This window comes from Odocoileus virginianus, unplaced genomic scaffold (assembly GCF_023699985.2).
Source record: "Odocoileus virginianus isolate 20LAN1187 ecotype Illinois unplaced genomic scaffold, Ovbor_1.2 Unplaced_Scaffold_23, whole genome shotgun sequence".
In the NCBI taxonomy this organism is placed as follows: Eukaryota; Metazoa; Chordata; class Mammalia; order Artiodactyla; family Cervidae; genus Odocoileus; species Odocoileus virginianus.
Window position 1 is genome coordinate 504,529 of NW_027224285.1, and position 13,707 is coordinate 518,235.

Consider the following 13,707-nt stretch of genomic DNA (forward strand, 5'->3'; position numbering starts at 1 on the left):
GAGAAGGCAACTGAGCCGCTGTGTGTGAGGTGCCATTGGACAGTTTAAAGGGTACTTAAAGGGGACACTTATTACGCTGGATGGCTGGTAAGTGAAGCCTGGATTCCCACTCGGTGGATGGCACCCACACATGGTCATAATGTTAAAGGAGCACTCAGTAGTGTAAGGAAAGTAGTCACTCCCACTCCCATGTCCCTTCATTTATCCTGCCACAGGGATGGATGTCTTTGTACAAAGTTGTCCCCAAAGCATATGGTTTAGTGTGCTGCCTTTTTCACTTAAAAAGAAGCCATTTTTGTAACCATAAGCAATATAGGGAAATGTGTAGTTCACATGTAATATGTGGCTCTGATGTGATTTTCCACCAAGTGGAGTTGACAGCCCTCCTGAGGTTGGCTATGGGGTGGTCACTGTTGACCTTCGGTTCAGCTTTTCCCCCTTTCTGGGTCGTTTCTGGAGGATGAATTCCAGGACAGGCTTGGGTTGAAGAGTATGTTGTTATTACTGGTCCTCCCCTCACCAGGCTGCAGTGAGTCCTTGAACTTACAGTAGTGTCCGGCGATGAACACACACAGCATCTCATCTTCGGGGGCTTCCCTGGTGGCTCAGCTGATAGAGAATCTACCTGCAGTGCGGGAGACCTGGGTTCAGTCCCTGGGTTGGGAAGACCCCCTTGGAAAAGGGAATGGCTACCCACTCCAATATTCTGGCCTAGAGAATTTCATGAACTGTATAGTCCATGGGATCGCAAAGAGTCAGACACAACTGAGCAACTCTCACTTCACTTCATCTGGCGAGGAAGATGAAGAACAAAGACAGAACCATCAGCCTCGGGCCACGCAGCCTGCAGGTGTATAGGGCAGGGATCCAACCAGGCAGTCAGAAATATTTGTGTGTTAACATGAAATTATACCAGATGTCCCCAGTGTTGGTTTTCAAGTGGTGGAATTGTGGCTTTTTTTCTCACATTCTCTAAAATGAGCATGTCTTGCTTCCACAGTTAAGAAAATTCCTGACAGTTTTTCAAATACCAGCAAATGCTAGGAGCTGGATCTCTGGGTCTGCAGTGTGAGTGCCAGCTGGTGCACTCACCACAGAGGAGGTGCCAGCCCTGGTGCCAGCCCTCGCCACAGAGGAGGCAGGCAGGGTGTGTGAAGGAGTGTGCCCTCCTAGGTGAATGGGTTGAGGACCTGAGGCAGACCTCCTGGTCCCTGCTCTTCCCTCTCAGCACCAGTGCAGGCTGCAGGCACAGTGATGCTCAGAGCATAATCTTCACTGAAAACTGTGCTTGGAGGCTTTGCTCCACTGTGGAAGCTGAAGAGGGGCCACGGCCCAGGCCCAGCATGCACCCCAGCTCTGTCTCCTCTTGCGCACTGCTCCCTGTGGGGCCCTGAGGAAGGCAGCTCACCCTCCCCTCAGCTCAGGGTCATCCTGGGGTTGCTGGTCTGTTTGGTGCTCAGGTGAGAGTCTGCCTTTCCACTGCGATCCGGACAGCCTGGAGGTGAGCACGCGCTGGGCCCTGGACCGTGAGCAGCGGGAGAAGTATGAGCTGGTGGCTGCGTGCACAGTTCGCAGGGGCATGCGCGAGGAGGAGGTGATGGTGCCCTTCCCTGTGACCGTGTACGACGAGGACGACTCTGCGCCCACCTTCCTCGGGGGCGTCGACAGTGCCAGTGCGGTGGTGGAGTTCAAGCGGAAGGAGGTGCCTATGCGTTTGTCTGGTGCTTGTCTAGTGTCTGTCATCTCTTTGTTGGGCATCTGGGTTTCTCCATTCATCATTTGTTCCTCAGTCTATTCAGCTGTCCATCTAGCCATCCAGACACGTGGCTGACCATCACTGTAGTTATTCGTCTTTCATTTGTACATCAGTCTGTCTGTTGAGGTTTTGTTTGTTTCCAGGACAGCTGAGGAGGAGAGAGGACCAGCCCCGCTGGCACCGAGCTGACCCCTGCCCTGGGAAGTGGGTGAGGGGAGGGGTTGGGGTGCCGGTGGGGTTGAGGGTAAGGGTGCCCAGCCTCTGACTCAAGCATCAGGGCTCACATCAGAGGGGTGCAGCTGTGGTACTGCACAGGCGGGGCGCACTGCCCCAAGGAGACGGAGAGGACATCTGCCGGGAGGGCGTTCCCTTCTTCAGGCTGTCAGCCCCTCAGGGGAGGGCCAGTGAGTTCAGGGAGGGTACCCTGGAGTGAAGGAAGACAGGCCAGTGGATCCACCCCTCCCATCGGGACCCCGCCTTCCTCTTGCCCATGCAGGCGGAGCGTGACTGCCACTTGCTGGGCCCTGGGCTGTCCTGCAGCCGGCAGGCTGGCAGGAGCTAGTGGAGGGTCGAGGTCGGATATGCTGTGGTTGCCTGCTTCTCTGGATACCCAGGGAACAGGTTTGGTGGGTGGATGGGCAAGATGAAAGCACATGGAGTAGGGAAATGTCTCATGAGCCTGGCAGGGCAGCTCCATGGTAACACTGTGGAGCCTGGCCAGGAGTGAGAGCAGAGATGACCTGTGACTTTACTCAGAATCCCCCTCATGACTCCATCTAGCCTGGGGTACAGAAGAAGCTTTAGGAGAGCATTCTGGTGGACACTGTGCTTAGGTCCCAGCTCTATCATCTGTCACTGCATGACGTTGAGCATGTGACATGGGCTCCACTGTGTGGGGCCCAGCTTTCTGGAAGGAGAGTGGGGGTGCCCACTCTGCACTGTGGGGACCTGAATGAGGTCTTCCACAGAGCACCAGGGCATCTGTTCTAACCCATAATCATGGGAAGTCTGGAGATGCCATTGCACCTGTTGTAGAGGTGAGGTGCAGTGGCCCAGGAAGGGTGACAAGCAGGCTGGCTGGGGGCCCCTTGCAGCTTGAACCCTGGTCAGTCTGTCCCTGGAGCCAGCTCTGACTGCAAACACCTAATCCACCTGTGGGGCACGTGCCCTCCTATGGGCTCTGACTTTCGGGGCCCTGACTGGCCCCCGTATTCTTTGCAGGGCACAGTGGTAGCCATGTTACATGTCTTCGATGCAGACGTGGTGCCAGCCTCCGGGGAGCTCCTGAGACGGTACACGAACACGCTGCTCTCTGGGGATGCCAAGGCCCTCCGGACCTTCCGAGTGGAGCACATGCCCAATGAGACCTTGGCTCAGGCCAACAGCAGCTTTGTGCGGGCAACCATGCATGACTACAGTAAGAGGGGACCAGTGTGGCCTGACAGGGCCCTCTGGGGAACTGGTGACCTGCTCTCCTTAGGCAGGGCAGCACCCTGCACAAGTAGACACCTGTCCTGGCCCTCTCAGCCCCAGGTGGCCACCCCTTCCAACCCTCTTCCCAGCCTTTGTCTCTGCTTGGCTCACCTTGGCCACCTTGGTGGGTGTTTACAGGCTGTCCTTTCTCCCTGAACTGCCCCAAGGCCAAGGCTGACCCTGGCAGGACCCCCACCACACTACCCTGTGCTGACCACGCCAGGGCTCACTGCAACACATGTCTCCCTCTGGCCCCTGGCACCAGCTGTGCCACCTCCTAGGTGCCCAAGTGCCCAGGGATCCTTGACCACCCGGCCTCCCAGCAACTCTCCACTAAGAGGAGTTGATGTCCAGTAGCAGCTGTGTGCCCTCAAATTGGAGGCTTCTGGGATGACTGTCCTGTCTGACTTCTGAAATGTGCCCACCCTCAGGGCTAAGCACCACGTGCCCCCAGGGCTCACCTGCAGGATGGGGTGTCCTCATCAGTTGCCAAACCTCCCCACCTCCCTCGCCTGCTCTCCTGCCTGTGTTTTGTAGGATCACCTTTCAAATATGCCACTTGTGCTTGGATCCTTGTTTGGAGGCCTGCTTCTGGGGAACCCAGGATCGCTGGTGCCTTTACTCCTTTCTGCCTGACCTAATCCTATTTCCTGTCTTTTTCCTCACCAAGCCTCTGATGATCTCTGTTCTGTGCAAGGGAAAATGTCATCCTTGCCTTTGCACACTCACTCTGTATGCCGTGTGCACCCAGAGATCCTCGCCTCCTTTGTACTCCACTAAATGGGGATCTTAGCCTTGGCACACGGTGACTGCTCAGGAGTGTGGAAGCTCCTGGGTGCTTTGAGGCCTGTGGAATCTGAGGGTCCATAGGAGGCTGGTACTGTTGTGAGAAGTTCTCGGGGGCCAGGACGGTCTTTCTGGGACCTTGCTGGTGGTGGTGGTGGGTCTTTACCTGTGTGTGCTTGCCCCGACATGCATCTTTCTCATACACATGCGCATACACACACACCTCACTGAGGTTACCTCCCAGCTGAGGAGGGTCTTCTGGGCTCAGCTCAGCACAGTGACTCACATTTAAAATAGTTCAACCTTAGTGCCTCCAGCCAGGTCTGTTTTCTGTGTACCATGTAGGTAGAAGTACCTGTTGTCATACGTATACCCATGTGTCCAGGGAATGCTTTGCAGGGGAGATGTGCACCAGTGTGGGGCAGTGGTCTCCACCCTGGGCAGGGCCCCTACCTATCATCACATGCCTCCACCTGCAGGGCTGGTTCTCAACCGGAGCCTCCCCATCTCAGAGAGCTGGGCTGTGCAGCTGGCCGTGCTGGTCAACGACTCAGACTTCCAGGGCCCGGGGGAGGGTGTCGTCCTCCTCCACTTCAATGTGTCCGTGCTGCCCGTCAGCCTGCGCCTGCCCAGTGCCTACTCCTTCTCAGTGAGTCGGCGGGCCCACCGCTTTGCCCAGGTGAGCTCCTGGCCTCTTGCCAGCCTAGGGAGGGGAATGGAGGAGCAGGGACCCCCAGGGTGGGGTCACATGGGGGACACCACCTCCCTGAGCACACAGTGGCCCTGGGGAGCAACAGGCACAAAGCCAAGGAGGCTAAGGCTGTGGGAGAAAGGAGTGGGGCTGGTGGGCTTTGTGGGCCCCTCTTTGCCCTCTCCCTTCTCAGCATTTTTACATTTTTTACTAATGAAAGAGCAGTGCCAGGTAAATCTGTGCTGACTTGGAAAGACATTCCTGGTGAATGAAGTGGGAAAGGTAGTTTGCATAAGTATTGGTCTTAGGTGGCTCCATATGTTCAAAACCAAGTCTTCATTGCCGGAAATTCCCAAGTGTGCAAACGCAGGCATTAGTGGAGACCTCTGCAAGGAAAGACAGGAAGTGCTTCTATTTCCTACTTTCCTGCAAGTCTGTTTGCTAGAGCTTATTTTGCATTTGTCATCAGAAAATAGTGATTAGAAGTAGAAAAAAAAGGGAAGTAGTAAGAATTTGTCAAAAGGATATAAGGGATAGGTAAGAGCGATCTCATTTCCTCACATCAGCCAGTGTTTAACGTTTTGGTGCAGTTCTTTCTAGAATGTTTCTCTGAAGCACTTTTTAAAGTTTACTTGCAGTTATGGCAAGCATGACTTAACATACCGCATTCTCCTAATGGCATAGCTGTGGCCATGTGCCCTTTAGAATATCCCATTTAGGGTCATCTCCTAACTAGGACAGTGGCTTTGCCAGTTTCTATGGTTGGTTCCCATGCCACCTCCGCCCCTGGCAGCCACTTAGGACCCAGCACAAGAAGAGCCCCATCGTTGGACACAGCCAGGCTCCCCACTTGCCACCCCTGCCAGGCCTTTCCGGGAGGCAGAGGGCAAGGCTGGTGAGAGGTGACGAAGCAGAGGGGCCTGAGGGGTGTCCAGGGGGTCTGAGGCGGGCATAGGCATTGCTACGGGTGCGTCAGCAGAGCCAGGCAGTGGGGAGGGTGATGAGGGCTGAGTGGGAGTGGGGTCTGGGAGGGCGGGCCCTGCCAGCCTCTGCAGCACCTCCCACCCCTGACCACTAAGTCTTTCCCCGTGCCTGGACTCAGGAGGGTGCAGAGACCCGAGTCTCAGCCCAGCTTTACACACACTGCTGTCTCTCACCAGCCCCCCCTTAGTATTCATGATTATAAATTGAAGGTGGTGATCTCAGGCAATTTTGAGGATCACAGGAGAAAGTGGAAGTGAACCTGCTCTGTACAAGGAAGTGCTCGAGCCTAGGAGGTAGTTTTGTTGTGGTGTGAGGAGTGGGCTTGGTGGAGCCTGACTCTGCCCTGGGTGTGAGCAAGGCTGAGCAAGGGTCTGGCCTGTGGCTGCAGGCAGGGGGCCCTGTGGTGCCACTGCCACCAAGCCTGCAGCCCTCGACCTTGACTAGTCAGAGCTTCTGATCTCAAGCCCCAGCAGCCCTAACTCCACCTTGGGTGGTGAGGGAGGGAAAAGGAGAGTTCCAGGCCCCAGTGACCACTGCAGCCATGAGGCATCCCTGGAGAAGTATCCCTTCTCTCCCAGGGGTTCCGGCCCAAGTCTTAGAGGAGGCTCCAGGACCTGGGTGGGACAGCAACCCTGCTGTGTGAATTATGGCCTGGGTGCTGTGCTCTGGCTGACCAGGCAGGTGACCCAGGCAGGACACTGAGGATGGACCCTAGTGGTACCTGGAGCACGACAGCCCCTGCCCAGAGGGGAGGGAGGTGTGTGGGAGGCACCCAGGCTGCCTCTGTGCCCGAATGAGGGAGCAAGTGAGGGGTGGGCCAGGCAAGCCAGCAAGCGCCTCCCTGGAGGGCCAGTCCCTAAACCGAAGCCCGGCACCCCGTGTTCTTTTCATCTCCGGCTCCCAGGAGCAGGGATGAAGGGTGGTGTCACGGTCTGCGCAGGGCCAGGCCAGGCAGGCAGATGGGTCTACAGATTCCAGGGGCATGGAGGGTGGGGAGATTGGGGGCCACCATCTCTGGGCTGAGTGGGAAACTGTCCTGGGACTCAGCTGGCATGGAGCCCCTCCAGCCACTGTCCCAGGTGGTCTACTCACCTAGCTAAGGGTTCCCATGCCTAGATTGGGAAAGTCTGCGTGGAAAACTGCCAGGAGTTCAGCGGCATCCAAGTGCAGTACAGGCTGCAGCCCTCCAGTGCCAACTGCAGCGCCTTGGGGATGGTCACCTCGGCTGAGGACAGCTCGGGGACCCTGTTCGTGAATGACACGGAGGCCTTGCAACAGCCCGAGTGTTCCCAGCTCCAGTACACAGTGGTGGCCACCAAGAAATCAACCCGCCAGCAAGCCCAGGCCCTGCTTCTCGTTACCGTGGAAGGGATGTGTGAGTGCCCGGCTGCGGGAAGGGTCAGGGTGGACGGGGCGTGGCAGAGCCTCAGGCTGTTCCTGCAGAAGGGTGCGGTCCTATACCCCGTCACTGACCAGTGGGCTTTCTTGAGCCTCCTCCTCTGTAAAATGAGAAAACGGCACACAGCTGCACTGGAAGGATGATGGGGGAGGTATGACACAGTTTAGTCCAGAGTGACAGCATTGTGGGTGGCCGCTGCTGCCCATCGCCTCTGTCAGCAGCTCCTACCTGTGCACTTGTTTCGGGGCTGCCAGGAACAATATAGGACCCAGGTTGAGTGTGAATTTCAGGTAAACAGTGAGCAATTTTTGTGGTGTAAGTACATCTCGTGCAGCCTTTGCAGTGAATTAGAAGACAAACTCCCCTATGTCCCTGTGATATTAGGGCCATATTTACACAAAGCAGGTGTTCACTGTTTTCTGAAGTTCAAGTTTAACTGGGTGTCCTGTGTGTCCCTGGATGAGTCTGACCACCTCCCATCCCCACTCCATACTCAGCCCCCTAGCTGCCCCTGCTGCATGACTATGATGCCACCCCTCCCCCAGCAGCCCCCTCACTGCCCTGCACCCCCAGAGTTTTGTGACTGCCTCCCCTCTGGGCTCAACTCGTGGGAACAGTTCAGCCAGTGCTGCCTGCACCCATGGGTGCCCGTGGCAGGCTGGCCCCTCATGACTGCTTTCTGCCACCCCTAGACATGCCGGAGGAGCCTGGCTGCCCCCTGTCCTGCGCGGTCAGCAAGAGGCAGCCCAAATGTGAGGAATGCGGTGGCCTGGGCTCTCTGACAGGCAGGTGCGAGTGGAGACAGGGAGATGGCAAAGGTAGGCCCTGGGCAGAACCAGGCGGCGGGGAGCGTGGTGAGGGCTGAGGGGGGAGTAGGGTCTGTGCATGTGGGCCCTGCCAGCCTCTGTGACACCCCCCACCCCTGCCCATCTAGTCCTCCCCTGTGGTTGGTCCCTGCCGTGGCTCCTGATGCCAGGAGAGGGTGGTCACGAGTGCAGGGAACAGAGAACCTTCCAACTGTTTATCACCGATGGGATCACAGGTGTCTGAGACTGAACTCGCTTTGGACTTGAGAAGGTCGGGGCCAAAGTTGAGATGTGTGTGTTTTCTTTTTACTTTATTCTAAAATTCTGACTTTCTGTATTGGTGCCTAAACCAGGTGGTAATTAACATGTATATATCCATTTCTCTACCCATATACCCATAAATACACGTGCAGTTGTGAATGTGAAATTGAAAGTGTTAGTCACTCACTCGTATCTGACTCTTTGTGACTCTGTGGACTGTAGCCCACCAGGCTTCTCTGTCCATGGAATTCTCTGACTCACAGAATACTGGAGTGGTAGCCATTTCCTTCTCCAGGGACTGTCCCAAGCCAGAGATCAAATTCAGGTCTCCAGCATTACAGGCAGATGCTTTACTATCTGAGCCACTGTATTCACCCAATGCTTTCTTTTTTTTTTTTTTTTAACTTTTTATGTTATATTGGAGCATAGTTGATGAACAATGTTGTCAGTTTCCAGTGTACAGCATAGTGATTCAGTTATACATATACATATATATATTCTTTTTTGAATTCTTTTTCCGTTGAGGTTTTTATAGCATATTGAGCAGAGTTCCATGTGCTATACAGTAGGTTCTTGTTGGTTATTTTAAATACAGTGTGTATACATGTGTATCCCAAAGTTCCTGACTATCCCTTCTCCCCACTCCTCCCCCCATTCACCCAGTGCTTTTAAACACATAGTTCACAGACACTTTTCGAAGATCTCTTGGTAATATTACTGTGCATCCAAGAAGTGGAGGAATTAAGGTAGACTACACTGTTGACAACGTCATTTATGGTTGGCTTTACTTCATGAAAACACAAACCTTAAAATAATTCAAAATACCCAAAATGGTCTTCAGAGAGGCTCTACCCAGGAGGTCCCAGCCCAGGAGATGTGGACCCAAATAGGAGGGACCTGAGCAGCCTTGGGTGTGGACAGTAACTGGCTGCCAGCTGGGCCCACCAATCTGAGGGTCCCACCCACAGTGCAGCCTGGAGAGGGTCCCAGCCTCATCTGGTCTGGTCTGGCCTCTCTGATGTGAGCCTGGCACAGCTCTGGGCCTGCCTGGCTCCTCTGGCCCTCACCATCCTGGCTGCCCTGTACCTCGGGGATGCCCTGCTGGTGGGGCTCTGTGTGTGGTTCTTCTCTGCTCAGATCTCAGTTTGCTCTTCCTTGCCAGGGGATGGGGTGGGGTACAGGGCCTGGAAGGCCCTGGGGCGTGACCCTCCTGGCTCTGCAGTCTGAACAGGGCAGCTGCTCCCTTGTGGTCATAACTGCCCACTCTGTGTTGTAGGGATAACCAGGAACTTCTCCACCTGCTCCCCCAGCATCAGGACCTGCCCCGATGGACACTGTGATGCCGTGGAGAGCAGAGACCCCAACATCTGCCCCCAGGACTGCCTCCGTAAGCAGCCTGATGAGCCTGCACCATGACTCTGAGCGAGCAGGAGCCTGAATGGGTGGGGGGAGTAACAAGCTAAAGGGGCTTGGACTCTCACCTAAACTTCAGCCAGACCGGCCAAGTTTCTGGGGTTTGAGTGCTGAGCCCTTTCCTAACATTTTTTTTTTTTTTTAATAAAGGCGTTCCTCCCCCAAAATTAGAGCTTGCTGGCTTGACCCACACCCTTCCAGTGTTGCTCTAGCCAATGCATGGGGCACGACTCCCTGTCCCCCGTTTTGCTGACTGCCAGCTGCCCCCTCTGCCCCTTTTCTGCTTCTGAAAAGTAACCAAGTGTGGACCTTGGCCTGGGCCCAGGGCAGCCTGTGGGTTTCTCCTCTCACCTGATGCGGCCAGGTAGCTGGTTTGGGGGCTCATCATGCTGCAACTGGGTCTTCCCAGATGGCACTAGTGGTAAAGAAACCCACCTGCCAATGTAGGAGATGTGCGGGTTTGATCTCTGGATCGGAAAGATCCCCTAAAGAAGGGCCTGGCGACCCACTCCAGTATTTTTGCCTGGAGAATCTCATGGACAGAGGAGCTTGGTGGGCTACAGTCCATAGTGTTGCAAAGAGTCGACCTGACTGAAGCGACTTAAAACACATGCATGCATGCTGAGGCTCTTGGCTGGGGTGACCTGGACTTCTGATCTCACTGTGCTCCCTGGGCGTGAAAGTGCTGACATCAGTTGGGGAGGGGCTGCTCATGATCCTGTCTGGTGGTCCTGGCTGGCCAGGTTCCCCCGGAGGCTGAGAGGGGGCTGCTGAGTGGGTGGTGTCTGTCCTCAGGGGGCGGCAGCATCATTGGTGGGCACGAATCTGGGGAGCACCAGGGGATTAAAGCTGGCTTCGGTATCTGCAACTGCTTCCCTGAGGAGAAGAAGTGCTTCTGCGAGCTGGAGGATAGCCAAGGTGCATTGGGGGTGGGGGGGTGGGGGGCACAGCTGGCTGGGATCCCCACGCCTCCCTGAGCCTCCAGGGAGCGAGGGAGAAGATTGCAGGAGGGAAGAGAAACCTAGGAGATCTTCCTCCTTCCCTGGGGTCTTGGTTCCCCCATGTGTGCAGACAAGGAGCTGGCTCAAGGCTACTAAGACTGCCTTGTGGCCTGAAGTTCCTTTTTTTTTTTGGCAAGGCTTATGGGATCTTAGTTGCCCAACCAGGGATTGAATCTTGGCCACAGCCATGAAAGCTCCTTGTCCTAACTGCTGGACCACCAAAGAATTCCCTGGCCTCAAGTTCTGTAATAAAGATTGGACTGGAAAGCTAGTTCTTCCACCAAATAACTCAGCATCTCCTCAGACTGTGCCTGTGTAGAGCCTTTCCTGGGCCCGTGGCATTGGCCAGCTGGGTACCCCCTCCCAGCACCCTCCAGGTGCTTCTTCTAGAACAGGGGAGCCCCACTGAACACATGGGGAGCTTTTCTGGCATTTGGGTGGTCATTGCATGGCCCAGATCCTGGGCCACTTGGCTTTCCTCTCCACTGTATATTGAACATAAAGAAAATACAGAAGATATTAGGAACACAGGAGGAGAACTTCTCCTCCCACCCCCAGGGCCCCTGGGCCTCTGGCTTCAGTGCAGTGTTTCAGGGTGGGGGAGGTGCAGGGGTGCACAGCCTCTGGTGTGTGACCTCAGGCAGGATGTTTATAAATGCTCATTCCTTCCAGAAAAGGGCAATAATAGTCTCTTGTAGCAAAAACATACAGAACAGTACCTGCCATGGGTCAGGAGGGTTGGCAGGCAGCTCACAGTCAGTCACAGCAGCCACTTCCTGGCTGTCACAGGTGTGGCTCTGTTGGCTATTGGGGGTCCCCCTTGTGGAGTGTCTACTCTCATGGCCCCTACTCGCCCGCAGACGCCCTGTGTGATGACTCCAGCCGCACAGTGATCACGGCAGCCGTGCTCTTCTCCTTCATCATAACTGTGCTGCTGTCTGCCTTCTGCATCCACCGCTACCACAAGAATGCCCACAAGCCGCCCATTGCCTCGGCTGAGATGACCTTCCGTCGGCCCGCCCAAGCTTTCCCGGTCAGCTACTCCTCGTCTGGCGCCCACCGGCCCTCTCTGGACTCCATGGAGAACCAGGTCTCGGTGGACACCTTCAAGATCCCGGTGAGGTTCTCCATGTGGCAGCAGGGCCAGGGAGGCAGCCCTTCCAGGTAGCCCTATGGGTAGCCTCTGGTCTAGGGCAGCTGGAGAAGGAGGGTGGCACAGAAGGGGCAGGGCCCTTGGGGTTGTTGCATCCTTGCCTGCCAGGAGGACCTCGTGAGCTTCCAGCTGTCTTCTAACCTCCACCGAGCTGTCTTTCAGGGAGGGCAGAAGGCAGGGGTGGGGCAGAGAGCATGAATCAGGGTGGAAAAGGATGGGTGCAGATTTAAATGACTGAGATCTGGGCCATTAGGCTCCAAGGAGAGGGCAGGCCATGCTGTACCCGCCTAAGATCTCTCCTACGGAGGCCCCAAGTGCTGGAGGATGCAGCCTTAGGGGAGGCCCTGAGGAGGAGTGTGTGGGTTTTATTCTCAGAGGGTAGGACCACCCTAGGGCTGAAGGCTGATGTTCTGCCTTCATTTCCACAGGTCGCTCTGTTGGGGAGTCTGTTGGGTAGGAGCCCCATGATGAAATACTGTCCCCATCCAGGCGAGAGAGATTGGCAGGTGGGGGGCCTGGCCGCAGCCAGAAGGGGATTCTGTCTGTGGCTTGGAGAGTGGGGTTGCTGAGAGGCCTTCTGCAGGGGAGCCTAGCCCCAGGACTCTGTGACTGGCCTGCCAAGAGGGGAGAGTCAGCCCAAGCCTCGTCCTCCATGGCATGGTCAGGGCCTGCAGTTAGTGTGGGAGCCTCAGACACCACCTCCTGCCCGACCAGGCTGCTCCTACACCTGTCTGCCCTCCATTGTTTTTGCTGAGGAAACTGAAATGCTATGGGGACTGGGGGCTGGAGACCTCCCACCTGCTGAGTGTTTGGAACCGGCAAAGTCAGGAAGGAGGCCCCTGTGGCTACCACATCTGGAAATGGCCCTTGTGGCCCTGGGACGAGCCATTTGATTCCCTTATATGCCCTGGCGGTTTGTGCTGAGACACACAATGAGAGCGGTTCTTCTGTGGAGGGGGGGGGAGGCCACCGACCAGTTTCAGCCTCTAGCCCAGAGTGCAGAGAAGCCAGAGCTGGGCCGGAGGCCCAGGGCCACACCCTGACTAGCTCTGAGGTCTTAGACACATTATTCGACCCTTTGGCCTTAGTTCTGTCTTACATAAAGTGGGGAGGACACTTTGGGGTTTTAGCACTTTTAAAGAGAAACAAATCAGAGATATCCCCTCTTAGCCCAGTCTTTGTGTGCAGTTAGCCGTTATCCAGTGCAGTGTGGACACCAGGGCGGTGGTGACTGTGTTGTCACCTTTGAGCCTGACTATGGGTTCTTGGTAGAGGAGGAAATGGCAACCCACTCCAGTATTCTTGACTGGAGAATCTCATGGACAGAGGAGCCTGGCTACAGTCCATGGGAGTCAGACACGACTGATTCTTTTGCAACTTAAAGAACAAACAACATGGGTTCTTGGGGAAGCTGAGACACCAGGACACCTGGGGAGCTGGCTGGAAGGCGCCCCTGGCTGTGGTGCTTAGAGGAGCCTGCCTCTGCTCCCAGACGTAAGAACACAGGGCTCTGGTCCCTGGGGGAGGCAGTGGGTCACCAGTGTGTGTCTGTGGGTTAGGTGAGCCTGCCAGGCACATCATAAGCAGCCCCTGGAGCCATGCCCACACCCAGCCACAGCAAGACTTGGGGACCTGGGCATCCAGTGCTGATGGGAGGGCAGGTTCCAGGCAGGCTTCAGTATCCCCAGAGTTCAGGTCTTCGAGCCAGTCTTGGGGTCTGGGAAGACCCCACCCCAGAGGGGTCTTCAGTGGGCATGGTGTGTTGGGAAGGCCGGTGTGGGCAAGTTCTGGCCAGTGGCTGGGCTGTGGAGGGAGCAGACTCTTCCACACATTGTCAGGGAGGGATGGCGGGGGGTACCTGAGGGGCACAGTGGTAACTTTCTAGAGGCTGCCACACTGGGAAGGTGTTCTTGACACCCCCACCTGTAGCTGGGAGTCCAGGGCTGGTAGGCAACTGGGGCCACAGGTGCCACTTGAGTTCTCT

At 55.9% G+C, this 13,707-nt stretch overlaps 1 protein-coding gene and 1 long non-coding RNA gene across 2 annotated transcripts in view; both read left to right on the forward strand.

Annotated features, from left to right (window-relative positions):
• Nucleotides 1-13,707, forward strand: part of LOC139033625 (uncharacterized) — a 329,098-nt gene that overhangs the window by 221,005 nt on the left and 94,386 nt on the right. The gene's annotated exons all lie outside the window — the stretch shown is intronic.
• Nucleotides 1-13,707, forward strand: part of RET (ret proto-oncogene) — a 52,611-nt gene that overhangs the window by 25,336 nt on the left and 13,568 nt on the right. The window contains 8 exon segments of the mRNA XM_070463056.1: nucleotides 1,461-1,702; nucleotides 2,978-3,173; nucleotides 4,495-4,694; nucleotides 6,807-7,065; nucleotides 7,782-7,907; nucleotides 9,433-9,543; nucleotides 10,365-10,487; nucleotides 11,431-11,687. Of these exon segments, the coding sequence (XP_070319157.1) occupies nucleotides 1,461-1,702; nucleotides 2,978-3,173; nucleotides 4,495-4,694; nucleotides 6,807-7,065; nucleotides 7,782-7,907; nucleotides 9,433-9,543; nucleotides 10,365-10,487; nucleotides 11,431-11,687 (1,514 nt within the window).